Source organism: Gracilinanus agilis, chromosome 2, assembly GCF_016433145.1.
Source record: "Gracilinanus agilis isolate LMUSP501 chromosome 2, AgileGrace, whole genome shotgun sequence".
Classification (NCBI taxonomy): domain Eukaryota; kingdom Metazoa; phylum Chordata; class Mammalia; order Didelphimorphia; family Didelphidae; genus Gracilinanus; species Gracilinanus agilis.
In genome coordinates, this window is record NC_058131.1 from 553,395,674 (window position 1) to 553,411,960 (window position 16,287).

Sequence of the window (16,287 nt, forward strand, 5' to 3'; positions counted from 1 at the left end):
TGCTGGGAATGCAAAGCAAGGCAAAAACAGTCCTCATTCTTAAGGAGTTCACATTCTAATGGATTAGAAGAAAGGACATTGATACTAACTGTAATAATTTAATTCTCTTTAATAATTTTTCAGCTGTGTGTCTGATCCTTCATGACCCCATTTGAGATTTTCTTGGCAGAGACATTGAAGTAATTTGTTATTTCCTTTTCTAGTTCATTTTACAGCTGAGGAAACTGAGGCAAACAGGGTTAAGTGACTTGTGCAGGGTCACACAGCTAGGACCTATCTGAGGTCAAATTTGAACTCGGAGATGAGTCTTCTGATTCCAGGCTCAGCACTCTAGCTATCTAATGGGCGCCACCTAGTGGCCCATTAATCTAATACAGGTATTTAACTGATGTAAATCAATTACTATAATGAAGAAATCAAAAAAGTCTAAAAATCCCGCCTTAGCCAGCAACACTTGTTTTGACAAGTAGATACGGTAGCCATTGGCAGCTTAGATATATGCTTATTTATAAAATGTTGAGTTTAGAAGGAAAAAGAATTGTTTCATAAAAGACAGCTTATTACTTCTGCTATTGAACTGAATGAGGACTGATAGCACTACTTTGTAAGCGAATAGGCCATAAGCTAGCTAAATGGAGTCTCTAGTTTAGTGGACTTCCAGTTCCAGAGACAAGATGGCAGAGTAAAGCAGTGAAGCTCAGAGTCACCATGAGAATCCCCTCCAACCAATCTTAAAATAATGCTACAAAACAAATGCAGGAGGGAAAGAACCAACAAGGAGACAGAATGAAGCAACTTTCAAGAAGAAAAAAAAGCTAAAAGGAAGGCAGAGAACATCTGGGATTCTGGAGTGAGAGGGAAGCAAAGACAGCCAGAGTCTACAGCAAGGAGTGAGGAGCAAGCCATATATCACCTCCACTCCTCATCTGCTGTGCTAGTTTCTGAACCTGAGCCCAAGGCAATATCTAGACCCCAAGGCCCTACCTGGGCAGATAGAGGTCCAAACCAACACACACCCTTTGAGGTTCCAAGCAAAACTAAAGTGGGGTCCAGAATTCCAGCCCTGGGCAGTCTGTGCTGAAGCAGCCTGATCTGTGTGGGCCCAGAGTGAGGCCAGGTGTGCCAGCCAGGGCCTATGGTAAGGATACAGATCCCAATTTGGGATAGTTGGTGGACCTAAAGCTGAGCCCCCTGAGCCTCTCATCAGAGGCTCAAGAGCAGGGCAGTCAGCTGTGTGCATGATCTGATCAAGCCCAGACTGAGACCAAAAGCTTCACTCAAGCCAGAGACTAGAATTTCAGCCATCAGCATCTCAAGAGTTCATTGAATCAGCAGTGGGAGGTGGCTCTCAGCCCTCAGGTCATCATACCATCTTGGAAGAACTGAAACTGGAAGAAAACCAGAAATAAAGCTAAGGGTAGCATCAAGGAAGGACTAAACTTAAGAGAGACCCCCAAACCTCCCAGAGAACAGAATCTACCTATAAAAAGGTTAGGAAAATGATCAGACAATATAAAAAGCACCTAACTATAGAGAAGTTTTATGGCGACAAAGAACAAGGCACAGACATAGAAGGGGACAACAGTGAAAGCAAAGCTAACACATGTAAAGTTCAAAAGAAAAATATGAATTAGACACAGATTCTGAAAGAACTCATCAAAAAACAGTTAAAAGAGGCAGAGGAAAATTGGGTAAGAGAAATGAAAGCAATGCAAGAAGAAACGAGTCAAATGAAAAAGGAGGCTCAAAAGCTGATGGAGGAAAATAATTTCTTGAAAATTATAATTGGGCAACTAGACCATAATGATTTCATGAGACATCAAGAAGCAATAAAAATAAAATCATAAAACAGAAAAAAAAGCAATAGAAGGTCAAATCATTTTAAAGAAAGCTTGGCCAGAGACCAACTTAAACAAAATCACCCTCATGACATCAAAGAATGAAACTGAAACAAAGTCAACTGAAAAACAAAGATGGAAAAGTTCTGAAGATATTCTTTGAAAAAAATTTTTTTCACCATTAAATATTGTTGAGCTACCACATTTAGAATCTAGTATCGTCATCTCAGATATATTTCTAAAGGAGGTAGAAATATCCCAAAAGAGACACTAATGCAATGGTGGTTGAGTTGTGAATTGATCCAACCATTCTGAAAGGCAATTTGGAATTATGCTCAAAGGGCTTTAAAAGAATGCATGCCCAGAGATTAAAAAAAAAAAATTGGAAAGGACCTGTTTGTACAAAAATATTTATAGCTGTGCTTTTTGTGGTGGCAAAAAATTGGAAAATGAAGGATTGTCTCTTGATTGGGGAATGGTTCAACAAATTTTGGTATTTGATGGTGATGGAATACTATTGTGCTATAAGGAATGATGAACTGCTTGATTTCTTTATGAACTGGAAAGACCTCCATGAACTGATGCGGATTGAAATAAGCAGAATGAGGAGAAATTATACACAGTAACCAAAACACTGTGGGACAATCAAATGTAATATAGACTTTGTTACTAATACCAATGCAGTGATCCAGGACAATCCCGAGGGACTTATGAGGAAGAATGCTTTTCACATCTAGAGAAAGAACTGTGGGAGTAGAAATGCAGAAGAAAATACTTGTTTATTTGGGTATATGATTTGGAGTTTAGATTTTAAAAGATTACTCTATGTCAAAAATGAATAATATGGAAATAGGTTGTGAGAGATAATACATATATAACCCAGTGGAATTGCTTGTCAGCTCTGCCATGAGGGCAGGGAAAAGGGGAGGGAGAGAAAATGAATCATGTAAACATGGGCAAATATTTTTAAAATTAATTAAATTTCAAAAAATTAATTTAATTAAAAAAAAAAAAGAAATAGCCCAAAAGAGAGCAAAGATGAGGAAAACATGTGGGCAGACCCAAGGGTAGGTAGAGGGGCTTCATGTTGGAGATGAGAATGATTTTCAAAGAATGGAAGCTATCAAAGGTGAGAAGAAAATCTCAGCCCAAATTATTACCCAGAAAAATGCAACTGAGGGAAGCTTAGTAAGTACAGATCTATATGTCTGGTCTCCAATTGAGATAAATTTTTATGAAGACAATCTGTATATGCATCAAGGACATTTTTGGTGAAGTATCAGATGTAAATAGGAAGGCTTTCAGAAATGACATTCCATAGCAGGTTATATCTTTACCAAGAAACAATTAATTAAAAGATATAGATAATACTTTATCCACCTACTTTGTTGACTATTTATTTTATTTTTTTTTTAAACCCATACCTTCCATCTTATAGTCAATACTCCAAGGCAAAAGAGTGGTGAGGGTAGGCAATGGGGGTCAAGTGACTTGCCCAGGGTCACACAGCTGAGAAGTGGCTGAGGCCAGATTTGAACCTAGGACCCCCGTCTCTAGGCCTGACTCTCAATCCACTGAGCTACCCAGCTGCCCCCTTTTGTTGACTATTTAAAAAGTATTTGATTCAGAGAAACAAAATGCTACTTAGAATTTTTTTTCCAACAAGATCTCTTTCAGGTATATGTCAAAATTATATAAAATTCCTTGAAAAATATATGACAAAAATAACCTTGTTTGATGAACATCATCCTCATAACTATCTTCTCTTAGCCTAAGTTACCTCATCTGCAAAATGGGGATAATAATAATACCTACCTATAGGATGTTCAGAGAAGACCAGTATCTCTTGTGTAAAGGCTTGCCAAACCCTGTACAGGGCTGCTTCACCACCTTTGGAGTCTACCTGGCACTCAACGCTCACCTCTGGCTCCAAAAAGCTGTGGCAAATTCAGCAGCCACATCCTGGTAAAACTGTCTTCTCTAGGGGGGCAGCTGGGTAGCTCAGTGGATTGAGAGCCAGGCCTAGAGACAGGAGGTCCTAGGTTCAAATCCGGCCTCAGACACTTCCCAGCTGTGTGACCCTGGGCAAGTCACTTGACCCCCATTGCCTACCCTTACCAATCTTCCACCTATAAGTCAATACACAGAAGTTAAGGGTTTAAAATAATTAAAAAAAAAAAAAAACAACTGTCTTCTCTAGGATGCTAAACCCAGTTGAGAGTAATTGACAGTCCTCAAATCCTTGGATGAGTTACAGAAATGTCTACCTCAAGCATGTGAAGACTTGCCCTGGTGGAATTGGCAGATAAGAACATTTGTTCCTTGGCCATGAAGGTATCTGAAGTTGGTGCTATGGAACACTTAGAACTTGGTTAGTCATTGTAGGTGCCAAGGTCATCTATTAAATCCTGGGCTATTGCCAGTTGTCCCGACTTTTGTCTTGCCACTAGACTTGAATGACTCTGGAAGAGAGAGTGAAGCTAACAACTTTGTGCAACTCTGCCTCAATTCACTTGAGAGACAGGACATCACCCTGTGATGTCATTGGTACTCTTCAAAATGAAGGATGAACAACAACCTCACAGAATTGTTGTGAAGATCAAATGAGATAACATTTTGAAGCATTTTGCAAGCCTTAAAGTGGTATATGAATGATAGCTATTATTAATGCTATTTTATTAATGAGCTTCTGGTCTTCTCTTTGCTGAGGCATAAAATGGGAGAAAATAAAATGAGAGAATATTTGTAAAGCACTTAGCATAGTGCTTGGCACATATCAGGCACTATGTCAATGCTTGTATAGAATTGAACTGGCTCATCAAAAGGTCAAGATGGGGAACCAAGGACAATTTGACTAGTGCAAGGGTGATGGCCTGGGAGAGAACTGAGATCAGGAGATTAGGGGTCACAGTGTGGATGAAAAGCAGAGTTTGTAATAGAAAGCAGAAGGAGAGGTGGAAAGCTAATATATTGTTATCAGATAAGGGGATTTCGGAGCTCATGAACATGGAGATAGTACATCCATGGGTGAAGGTAAGATCCAGGATATAGTCATCTTTGTGGCTGAAGAGGGGTGGAGTAGATCTGAGAAATGAGTAATTTGAATAAAAAGGAAGTTAAGCTATTTGAAAGAGTATCAGTGTTTATGTAGAAGTCCCCTAGAATAAAGGCAGGAGTTGGGGAAGAAAGAAAGATTGTAAGCCAGGAGCTGAACTCATTGAGAAAGGAAAGAGAGTTTACTGGAGGTCTTTAGAGAACAGTTGCTGGAATTTTGATGAAGTGGTAGATGTGGATTGTATGGACCACAAAGAAAGAGAGATTGCTGAGATGGTAAGGGAAGAACTCGGAAGTGGCAATGGAGAACAAGGAATATTTCAACTCCTCCCACTTCTTGAGTCAGTGAATCAACATTTATTAAGTACTTATTATATAACAGGCACTGTGCTAACAACCAGGGATACAAATACTAAAAAAGAAAGACAGTTCCTATCATCAAGGGAATTCTATAATAGAAGACATTATACAAGGAAGCTGAAAAATAGGACTGGAAGAAGGAAAACATACCCATCTTGCAAGTTCTTTGCATATTAATGTAGAACAGTTTTTCTTATTTTACGCACAAAAGTCAAGAATAATTTGACTTGCTTTAGGCGAAGTTTTTAATATAGTATCAACAGTAGCAATAATGATAAGCAGTGATGATGATACATGTAAGTTTAAAAAACTAATCAAACCCAGCAGAAATAGCTGGATTTGTTTTACTGAATCATGAGGGAAAGGTACATAGTTGCAGGCATGTTAAGAACCGAGTGTCAGTAAGAACCAGATAGGATAGTGGTACTCCCTGCCTTCATATCTACATGAATCTAACTTTGCCAGGTTCCTAAAAGGTGAGAAAAGCAGGTGAGCTTTGGGATTTGGTATTTATGGGAAGGATGGGGCCATTACAATAAGAATAGCTCCATCTGGTAGCTGGGCCAGGTAAAGAGAACAAAGCAAAAATGTGTGAATCAATAGCCATGCTGACTCCAAGAATAGTTTTTTGGGAACTTCCAGAAGCTTGGCCACTTGTGGGGACCTTTCTCAGCTCTGCACCTCTAGCTCAGGCCTGGGAGATCCATTTGCCAACCTTCTCCCTAATCACCAGTTTCACCTGTTTGTTCCTCAGGGTGTAGATGAAAGGGTTGAGCATTGGCGTCACCACAGTGTTGAGGATGGCCACCACTTTGTTCAGGTTCTCTCCCTCACTGCCCTTACCTGTCCTGACATACATAAAGATACAACTTCCATAGAAGAGTGATACCACAATGATGTGGGAGGAGCAAGTGGAAAAGGCTTTCTGTCTCTCTTTGGCTGAGGGGATGCGCAGGACTGTGTAGAGGATATGACCATAACAGGGGGCAGTTACAGATAAGGTCCCCAGCAGACTGATATTGGCTACAACAAAGCCCATCAGTTCCACCAGGCTTGTGTCTGCACAGACTAGTTCTAGCAATGGGAAATTGTCACAGAAAAAATGATTGATGACATTGGGGCCACAGAAAGGCTGCTGAAATGTGATGCTACTAGGTATAATGATGAGAAGGAAACCTCCCAACCATGAAGACAGCACCAGCTGGACACAGATTCTTTTGCTCATGATGGTGGCATAACGCAATGGGTTACAGATTGCCACATACCGGTCAAAGGACATGACAGCCAGGAGGAGGAATTCTGTAGTTCCTAGGAAGAAGTAAAGAAAACCCTGCAGGAAACATCCTCCCAAGGAGATGGTCTTATTGCCTGTTAGGATGTTATTCAGCATCTTGGGAAAGATGACAGAAGTGAACCAGATCTCCAGAACAGCAAAGTTTCTGAGAAAATAGTACATGGGGGTGTAAAGACGATGATCCATCAGGGTGACAACAATGATAAGGAGGTTCCCTAGCAGTGTGATAAGGTAGGTCAGGAGGAGCCCCACGAAGATTGGCAACTGGAATTCATAAGCATCTGTGAGTCCCAGAAGAATGATCTCAGTGATGGTAGTGCTATTGTTCCCCATGTTCCATGCTGTAGCTAGAGAGACAGGACATTAGTAAGGGGGTCTTTGAGGTTCTAGGATGATACTTGGTCTAGAATCGAAGGGAACAGAAGATAAATGCAACTTAAAACAAATTTTAAGTGTTTTGAAGAATTCCATTATTTTTATATATAGTGATACCTTCACCTCAACTTTCATCTCTACCATCTCCTAGACCTCTCATCAGATTTGTGGCATACATGGACATTTTCCTGGATTGGGAACCCTGTGGTTGGACCTTGGAGTCAGAGTATCAATGATGTTGTTGTTGGATTGTCAGGTAGAGCAATATTAAGATTAGTAATTTCTCATGAGTGAGAAATTAAGGCAAAACCCTTAATAATTTCCTTATTTATAAGCCCAAAATGAATTCACTTTAGGGGGTATTTTTTTAGTTCCTTGTAAAAAATGTATTCTCAACTACTTTTGTTCTTTCCTTTTATCTCAACCTACTAGATCATCTTTTCCTTGTTCCTTCATGCTGCTGGAATTCTTTCTTAATTCCATGATAACATTTCTCTCCCCAAATCTTATATATCATAGGATATTTATGAAGAGTTGGGAAGGATTGCCTTTCTAACTTTTCTATTTATTATTGCTACCTGCTGTCTCTATTAAATATAATAATAATAATAATAAAATTTAAAAAATTTTAAAGTGAAAAACACAATTCTATGTATGTTATAAATAAAAACCAAAAGAAGAAAAAAATTGGGCACAAGTCTATTAGTCCATAAGGATTTATTTAGCACCTACAATATTCTAGGTACTGTGCTAAGCAAGGAATCAAAGCAAGGTAGAATATAAGCCCTGCTCTTAAGGAGATTACAGTCTACTGGGGGAGAAACATGCAAACAACTACAGATGCAGATAAACTATATACAGGTTAAATTGAAATAATCAGTAGAAGGAAGGCACTAAAATTTAGAGGGATTAGAAAAGGCTTCCTGTAGAAGATTGGATTTTTTGCTGAGTCTTGAGGAAAGACAAAGAAATCAGTAGGCTGAGATGAGGAGGGAGAGCTTTCCAAACATGGCATATGAAAATGCCCCTAGTCAAGAGACTGAGTGTCTTGTTTGAGGAACAACAAGGAGGCCAGTATCACTGGGTCATAGTGACCGTGTGTGTGTGTGTGTGTGTGTGTGTGTGTGTGTGTGTGTGTGTGTGTGTTGGTGGTAATATAAGATATAAGAAACCTAGGAAAGTGGAAAAGGTGGGTTAGTTTAGGAAGGAGTTATGCGAATGTATTGAGAATGAGGGAGACATGGTCAGATGGGCTATTTTCAAAGATCATTCTGACAAACTGAGTAGAGGGTTGCCTGATTGGGGTGAAAATTGTAGGCAGACCAATCAGCAAGCAATTGTAAAAGAGAATGATATTTTGTCCATTGCATGTTTGTATGATATTTTGTCCATTGCATGTTTGTATATACATTGTATTTGGAGATCAAGTAATTTGTATATTATTTCTACTGCCTAAAATTCTAAGAGCATTACATAAATAATGAACAATAATTATACCAGGGAAATAATGGGCATATAGGAACACTCATCTTCCCAAGGTAAAATCTGGCCGTAACCACTTACAGCTGTGTGAACTTGGGCAAGTCACTTAACCCTGTTTGCCTCAGTGTCCTCATCTGTAAATCGAACTACAGAAGGAAATGGCAAATCATTCCAGTATCTTTGCCAAAAAAAAAAAACTCCTAATGGGGTCACAAAGGGTCAGACATGACTGAAACAATTAAACAACAATAAATAATACCAAGTGAGTAATAGTCAAAAGATTTTTTTGATGCCTCTTTCAGAGAAAATAAATTAAAATTTCTTATTTCATTATTCTAGGAACAATATTAGTTAATTATTTTAATGGCAGATCTGACGCCTCTAATCATTAAGTTTAAGGTTGAAGCCAACCTGTTAGAAGGGATTCTAGATTTTCTACAGTAGTAAAATTTATTGTCATTAGAATAAACTAGAGAAGTGGTCAGATGAATTAATTAAGGTTACATCCTGAATAAAACACTTCAGAAGAGACAAAAGTACACAAGTAAGAAGATATGAAATCCAGATTCAGATTGGATTTGATTATTGCTGCAAACAGACTTTAGGTTCATGTAGGAGCATAAGCTAAATGCAAATCAGCATCCTAGGTTCTTGGTGGGGAAAACACTTAAGAGAATGGGCTGATCCAAGAGGGATATAGTAAGTATTCAATAGATGGGGTTTTTTTTCATTCTTTCATTCTCAATAACAATAATGATAACATCTCAGCACTTTACATTGGTCCAGCATACATGCTCAGGCCAGTTGATAATCAGTTTAGTTCTCATCTTACTAAAAAATCAAATTGATGGAACAAGTCATGAAGAAATAACTTTGTGAGAGCTCACCTGACTGTGAAGAAGATTCAGCATTCTAGGAATCCTTGACAGTCTTCCATTTTCCCAGGACTCTGAATGGAGTAGAGGAGAAAAAGTCTAGCAGGTACAGGGGGTCTGGTGTTCTGGTGCTCAATGAGTTGTTGCTGAAAGAGAGGGAATCCTTCTCTTCCCTCATTCTAAAAATGTAGCTTGGACTCCATGTAGAGTCAAGTGGAGTGCTCAGGCTATGGAGGCTCCTCTGAGATACTCTGCCTGGGTACCCTTGCCCCATTATGCCTTATGGCATGTTTTCTTCTGTATCTGTGTGGTCCAATTAGATATGAAGGGACTGTGATTTTCTTTTCTTGGGTAAAGACAATTAAAGGTTTTGCTCAAACCTGATGCTGTCAGAATCTTTGGGTTTTTCAACTTTGACTGTGACATGTACCTACATAGATAGGGTTGAACAGCTTCGGCAGAGCAGTCCATACAGATTCTTTTTATAATCAATAAATTCCCATGTTTCCACTATAATAAAAACAATAATGATAACTAACATTTATATAGTGTTTTAAAATGGGTTAAACATTTAAAAAATTGTTATATTTTATCCTCGCAACAACCTTGGCATGTAAGTGCAGAAATTACCCTCATTAGACAGATGAGGAAAATGAGGTAGACAGAGGTTAAGTAACTTGCCTAGGGTCATACAAGTAATAAGTATCTGAGACAGAATTGGAACTTCCTGACTCCCAGGTCAGGCTGGATGCCTTATTAGATTCCAGTCTACAAGACAAATTTCTTAAGTTCCTCTAAGGTAACCTCTGTTCTTCTCCCTATCCCCCTAGAAATGTACATAAAATTCAAGTTAACCTATATGTCACTGGGCAAATGCTTAGGTCACTTCTGGGCTCCTTCTATTACTAGTAGTATTAAGAATCTTGCTCAGGGTTTAGGGAGACATCTGGTTCTTATTGCCAACTCCAGAAGCTAAACAAAATCAGCTTGTGTCTTTTTCCCCCTGATATTTAGTTTTCATGTCTCTTGATTGGTTTCATTTCTAACACTACCACCTTCAGTTTCATGCATGGCCAGCTAACTATAATTATATGCCATAAATAACTTCATGGAAAAGAAAATATAGTCTCTGGATCCCTCCTGTCAGCCAGATCCATCAGAGCATCATCCTCTTGTCTCTTCCTCTAAGTACCTTCTTGCTGTTCCAGAGAAGAAATTTTACATAGTATTGGACAGGAAGATCCAACTTGTTCATTGTTGGGAACAAATCTTTCCTTTTCTCCTGGGCCACAAGGGCAACTTTGACTGATGGAGGCTCATTTAGCTTATCCCTAGGTGGGCCCTGAGGGCTCTTGTATATCTAGGGGTGAGGTGTGCACAAAGGGCTCTGTGGATGAGACATTTGTGGAGTTGGCAGTCTCTCTGAGGAGCAAGTACCAGCTCTGTAGTCTTTGGGATACTACTTTGTTTCCATGGGAACAGTGAAGTACACAAGCTAAGTTTGACCCTCCCAGCATTCTCTTCCCCTTTCTTGGTTGATGGGGTTGGGCTCCCCAGAGATTCATTATAACACAGTGATAACAAGGACACACAGCCTCATCCCAAACCTCTTGGCTGTTACTTTTTCCAACACTGGGACTAAGAGTTTCCTCTCTTTGTTTTGGCCAAGAAATGCAATTAGTTTTGACAAAGTTTTACCATAAAGGTGTTATATTTGGTAATGGTTTGAGAGGTTGGAGATAGATGGGCAGAAAAGATTTTTCCCAGAGTCCAGCCAAAGTATCCATGGACAGGTCTGGTGGGAGCCAGAGTGCATGAGGGAAGTTAACCCCATGTTGTTTCTGAAGTCTGACAACTGTACCTTTTCTCTCTTTCCAAGCAACACATTTATATAACTATCCCAATGAAACCAGTAACCCCCAAATTGGTTTATAGTATGCAGGGTGTCCCAGAAACCTTATGAAATTTTCAGCTATTAAAACCTAAAAGTGCACTAAGATTTTTAGGCCAATCTGTTTAAGGTTTTTTCAAAGGAGAACAAATCTTCATTTGATTTCTAGGCAACTTCCTAGACTTACAGACTCAGAAAATGAGAAATGAAATTGATCTTGGAAATTTTATTATTTCATTGATTGCCTGATATACTATTTTTATTTGTGAGGACATTTCTTCCTGTTCAAAGAGAAGGTAGGAAAGCTGGGAGTGATCAATCACGGCTCTTCTCTTTGTTGTCTGTATGACCTTGGACAACTCACTTTCAGTTTTGTGAGTTTAATTCTTTTCATGTATAAAATGATGGACTCCATGCTTTATGATCACTAAGTTGTAGGTTAAAAAAAAATTTAAAAACCCTTGCCTTCTGTCTTAGAATTGATACTAAGTATCTGTTCCAAAGCAGAAGAGTGTAAAGGGCTAGACAATTGGAGTTAAGTGACTTGCCCAGAGTTACACAACTAGGAAAATCTGAGATCAAATTTGAACCTAAAACCTCCAGTCTCCAGACCTGAATCTCTATCCATTGAGTTACCTACCTGCCCTGAGTCACAGAATTTTAAAGTGGGAAGTGACTTCTGGATCATTCCTTTTCCCCCTTTAGTTGTCCCATATAACATTACCAATAAATGGTCACACAGATTTTGCCTGAAGACCTCTAGTGATGGATAATCTCCTATCTCCCATGCAACCTATTCAACTTTGGGATAGCTCTTCTCCTCAGGAATTTTTTCCTGACATTAAGACTCATTTTCCCTTTCTGACACCTCTCCCCATTGTTCCTGGTTCTACTTTTCAGGGCCAAATAGACCAAAATTGAATCCTTCTTTCTCCTGGCTCTCAAACCACTGAGCCACCTAGCTGCCCGATTCTTTTCCCTTTCTTAAAGTTTGATTTTATTTTTATTTTCAGCATTTTTTTATTTGAAAAAAAGTTTTTGTTATTGCTCTTTTTTATATAATAACTTTCTAATGGTTTTATGCCCCCAAATAAAATCCCACTTTGTAACAAAAATTAGGATAACCAAAGAAAACAAATCAACACTTTGTATGGCTATACTTCATCAGCTCTCTGCCAAGAGGCAATAGACAGCTTCAGTATTATATTTCTGAAGTCACCATCTGTTGCTGTATTGATCTGAGTTCTGAAGTCTTTCACTGTTGTTTTATGAAAAACCCTAGGATGTGATGACCACATCAATAGCTCTCTTGTGAATTTGGGTTTTTCTGACTGGTGAGTCTAGTGTTATATCCTCTAGGCAAGGGGTCAGCAACCTTTTTGGCTGTGAGAGCCATAAACACCACATTTTTTAAAATGTAATTTTGTGAGAGCCGTACAGTGCTCACAGTGCCGCTCCTGTAACAGCACCTGAAAAAAAAATGACTTTATGGCTCCTGCAGAAAGAGCCATATCTGGCCCTCGAAAGATCCAGATATGGCTCGAGAGCCATATATTGCTGACCCCTGCTCTATGCCATATTGCTCCTTAACACTGAACTTCTTTAAAATGAAGGCATATGTAAAATCCATATTCGAATGATTATCATCTCAGGGAGCGGGGAGGGTAGAAAAGGTGGGTGAGGAAGGACTCAAATTTTTAAAAAAGAATGTTAAAAATTGTTTTTACATGTAATTTGAGGTAAAAATAAAATATTATTGTGAAAAAGGCAAAAAAAAAAAAAGATTTTCCATAATAATTGAGGGAAAGGAAGTCCTTTACCTCTTCTAAAGCAATAAGAAGATCAAATGGGAGAGTTTTAAGAAGACAATCCCACTGTAATTTCTGTTTTGCTAAACTATGAGCTAGTAAAATTCTGTTTTAGTAAACTGGGAAGCTCAGTTGATTGAGAGTCAGGCCTAGAGACGGGAGGTCCTAGGTTCAAATCCGGCCTCAGACACTTCCCAGCTGTGTGACCCTGGGCAAGTCACTTAACCCCCATTGCCTAGCCCCTACCATTCTTATGCCTTGGAACCAATTCACAGTACTGATTCCAAGATGGAAGGTAAGGGTTTAAAAAAAATTAAACTATAAGGCAGTGAATTAGGCAAGTATGAAATGGTGATATTTGCAAATATTCTTTTTTGAGTGAAAAAATTACTTATTAAGCACTTAATGTAAATATTCTTAGCACAATAAACTTAAAAAAAAAAACCCAACCCTTACCTACAGTTTTAGAATTGATACTAAGTATCCTTTCCAAGGCAGAAAAGGAGTAAGAGTAAAACGATTGGGGTAAAGTGAATTGCCCAGGGTCATACAGCTAGGAAGTGTCTGAGACTAGATTTGAACCCAGGACCTCTTCCTGTCTCTATTTTTTATCCACTGAGCCATTTAGCTGCCCCAACACAAAAATTTATATTACAGAGCAACGTTGCCGCCGCCACCACCACCACCGCCACCACCACCACCAAAATTGAACTTCTTAGACCCAGACTTCTGGAGAGAAGAGGAGAAGATGAAAACCAGCCTCTGGGAGAGATGAAGTACAGTTCCTATGCCAAGGAGAAGTATAATCAATTTGTAGATGAGGCAAAACTGGGAGAGATAACTAACACACTGTATGACTGAATCTGGATCCATAAAAATCTTGACAGGCTAGAACATTGGGCTGAATCTAAAAAAAGAAAAAAAAAAGAAAAAAAGGAATTTAATAGAATAACTGTCAAGTCTCATGCTTGAATTAAAAATCTCAACTTTAAGTGTTTATGAAGGGCTAAGTATAGTTAGCAGTTTTTCTGAAAAAGATCATGCTATCGAAATTATAATTATGTAAAATATAATAATTACTTCCAGTTCAATGGAAACATATAGCATGAATTTGAAGATAGTGACTACTTTATGGGACTCATTATTTGAACTAATTGGGAACTATTTGAATTAATTGAACTACACACACATGCACACACAAGTATATATACAGTGTTTATACTGTTTAACCATTAACTCTCTGGAAAAAAAGTATTAATACATTTTAAAGTTTAATCTGCATCATTCACATTTTATAGGTCACTTTCTTAAGACTAGACAATCAGAGATAGCTAGATGATTCAGTAGTTTGGGATGGGAAGTACTGGGTTCAAATTTGACCTCAGACATTTCTTAGCTGTGTGACCCTGGGTAAGTCACTTCTCCCCCACCCCGCCTCCCTTATTTCCTCCTTGCCTAGCCCTTCCCACTCTACTCTCTTGGAACCAATACACAGTATTAATTCTAAGATGGAAGATAAAGGTTGTTGGTTGTGTTTTTTTTTCATAAAGACTAGACAATAAGCGAAATAATAAGTCAAGCTCTGGTGTATAGAAATCACTTAATAGATCTCAGCGTCATTTTCCTTATCTATTAAATGAGGATAATAATAGTATCTACCTTACAGGGTTGCTATGGGTATCAAGTTAGATAATATGCATAAAGTACTTGCTGTTTCCTCAGCTAGAATAAAGGGTTCCAAGTCTCAGTTAAAAATTCTTTAAGAATCATATATCCTGGGGACAGCTGGGTGACTCTGTGGATTGAGAGTCAGGTTCAGAGATGGAAGGTCCTGGGTTCAAATCTAACTTCAGACACTTCTTAGCTGTGTGACCCTGGGCAAGTACTTAACCCCCATTGCCTATCCCTTATCATTCTTCTGTCTTGGAACCAATACAGGATACTGATCTTAAGATAGAAGGTAAAGGATTAAAAACAAAGGAAGTAGACATTCTAGTTTAGTCAAGTAGGTCAGAGTCAAGTTTGATTGTGTCATCCTAGATACAAAATAGGATGACACAATCCGACCATACTGATCTAGACATAATCTAGGATGACACAATCTAACCATATTAGCCTACTTGTTCTCACATTCAAGAGCCTATCTTCCTTCTTTGTACCTTTGTGCTAGCTGCTTCCTATACCTGGAATATTTTTCTCTAATACTCTGATTTTGGGATTCCTTGGTTTGTTTTCAGATTCATTTCAAGCATCACATCCTCCAGGAGGCCTTTCCTGGGGCTGCTCTTTTTCCCTTTCCCTCAGTTGCTGATTCTATCCTCTCTAAGGTGATTGTTCATCTTTTCTGTATTTCTCTTTTTGTTTGTCTTTTTTAATTTATATATATATAATTTCCACCATTAAAAAAAAATGAAAATTCCTTTAGATCAATAATGTTTTTGCTTTTTTTGTATCCTTAGCACTCAGTACAATTCTTTTTTTTTTTTTTTAATTTTTTTAACCCTTAACTTCTGTGTATTGGCTCCTAGGTGGAAGAGTGGTAAGGGTGGGCAATGGGGGTCAAGTGACTTGCTCAGGGTCACACAGCTGGGAAGTGTCTGAGGCCAGATTTGAATCAGTACAATTCTTGGTACAGAGTAAGTGCTGAATGATTGCTTGTTGATTGATTATTCCTAAGATGAAGAAAAGAAACTTTTGCTTAAAGTAGGACTTCTTAACTTGGGATCTATATTATAATTTTTTAAAACTGTATTTCAATATAATGCAATATAATAAATTTCCTTTATAGTTCCATGTATTTGTGTATTTAAAAACATTATTCTGAGGAGTCCAGATTACCAAAGAGGTCTATAATACAAAAAAGATTAAAAACCTATGGGGAGGGGGCAGCTGGGTAGCTCAGTGGATTGAGAGCCAGGCCTAGAGACGGGAGGTCCTAGGTTCAAATCCGGCCTCAGACACTTCCCAGCTGTGTGACCCTGGGCAAGTCACTTGACCCCCATTGCCTACCCTTACCACTCTTCCACCTATAAGTCAATACACAGAAGTTAAGGGTTTAAAAAAAAAAAACCTATGGGGAAATCTTTTATTGTATTGTTTAGAAAACTTTTTTTTAATATTGTTGAATCTAGCTTTATATGGCAAGAAAATTGTCCAACCCAAAAGACTATTGAAGAGGTCAGACTGATCTCAGAGATGCTCCAGGGAAGCCAGACATTGTAAGGAGTGCTTAGGTTCTATTTATTTGTTTTGAGTTCTACCTAATTGTGATTTGGGTTCACCATAATAGATTGACTTCCTGATTGACATC

At 38.5% G+C, this 16,287-nt stretch overlaps 1 protein-coding gene across 1 annotated transcript; it reads right to left on the reverse strand.

Moving 5' to 3' along the window:
• Positions 1 to 5,940: 5,940 nt before the first annotated feature.
• Positions 5,941 to 6,879, reverse strand: LOC123236032 (olfactory receptor 49-like). Its single transcript, XM_044662288.1, has one exon. It carries the CDS (start codon positions 6,877 to 6,879, stop codon positions 5,941 to 5,943), a length of 939 nt encoding a protein of 312 aa, XP_044518223.1.
• Between the last annotated feature and the right edge of the window lie 9,408 nt (positions 6,880 to 16,287).

Coding starts and splice junctions, on each gene's coding strand:
- LOC123236032 (XM_044662288.1), bottom strand. CDS start 6,879: ATGGGGAACAATAGCACTACCATCACTGAGATCATTCTTCTGGGACTC.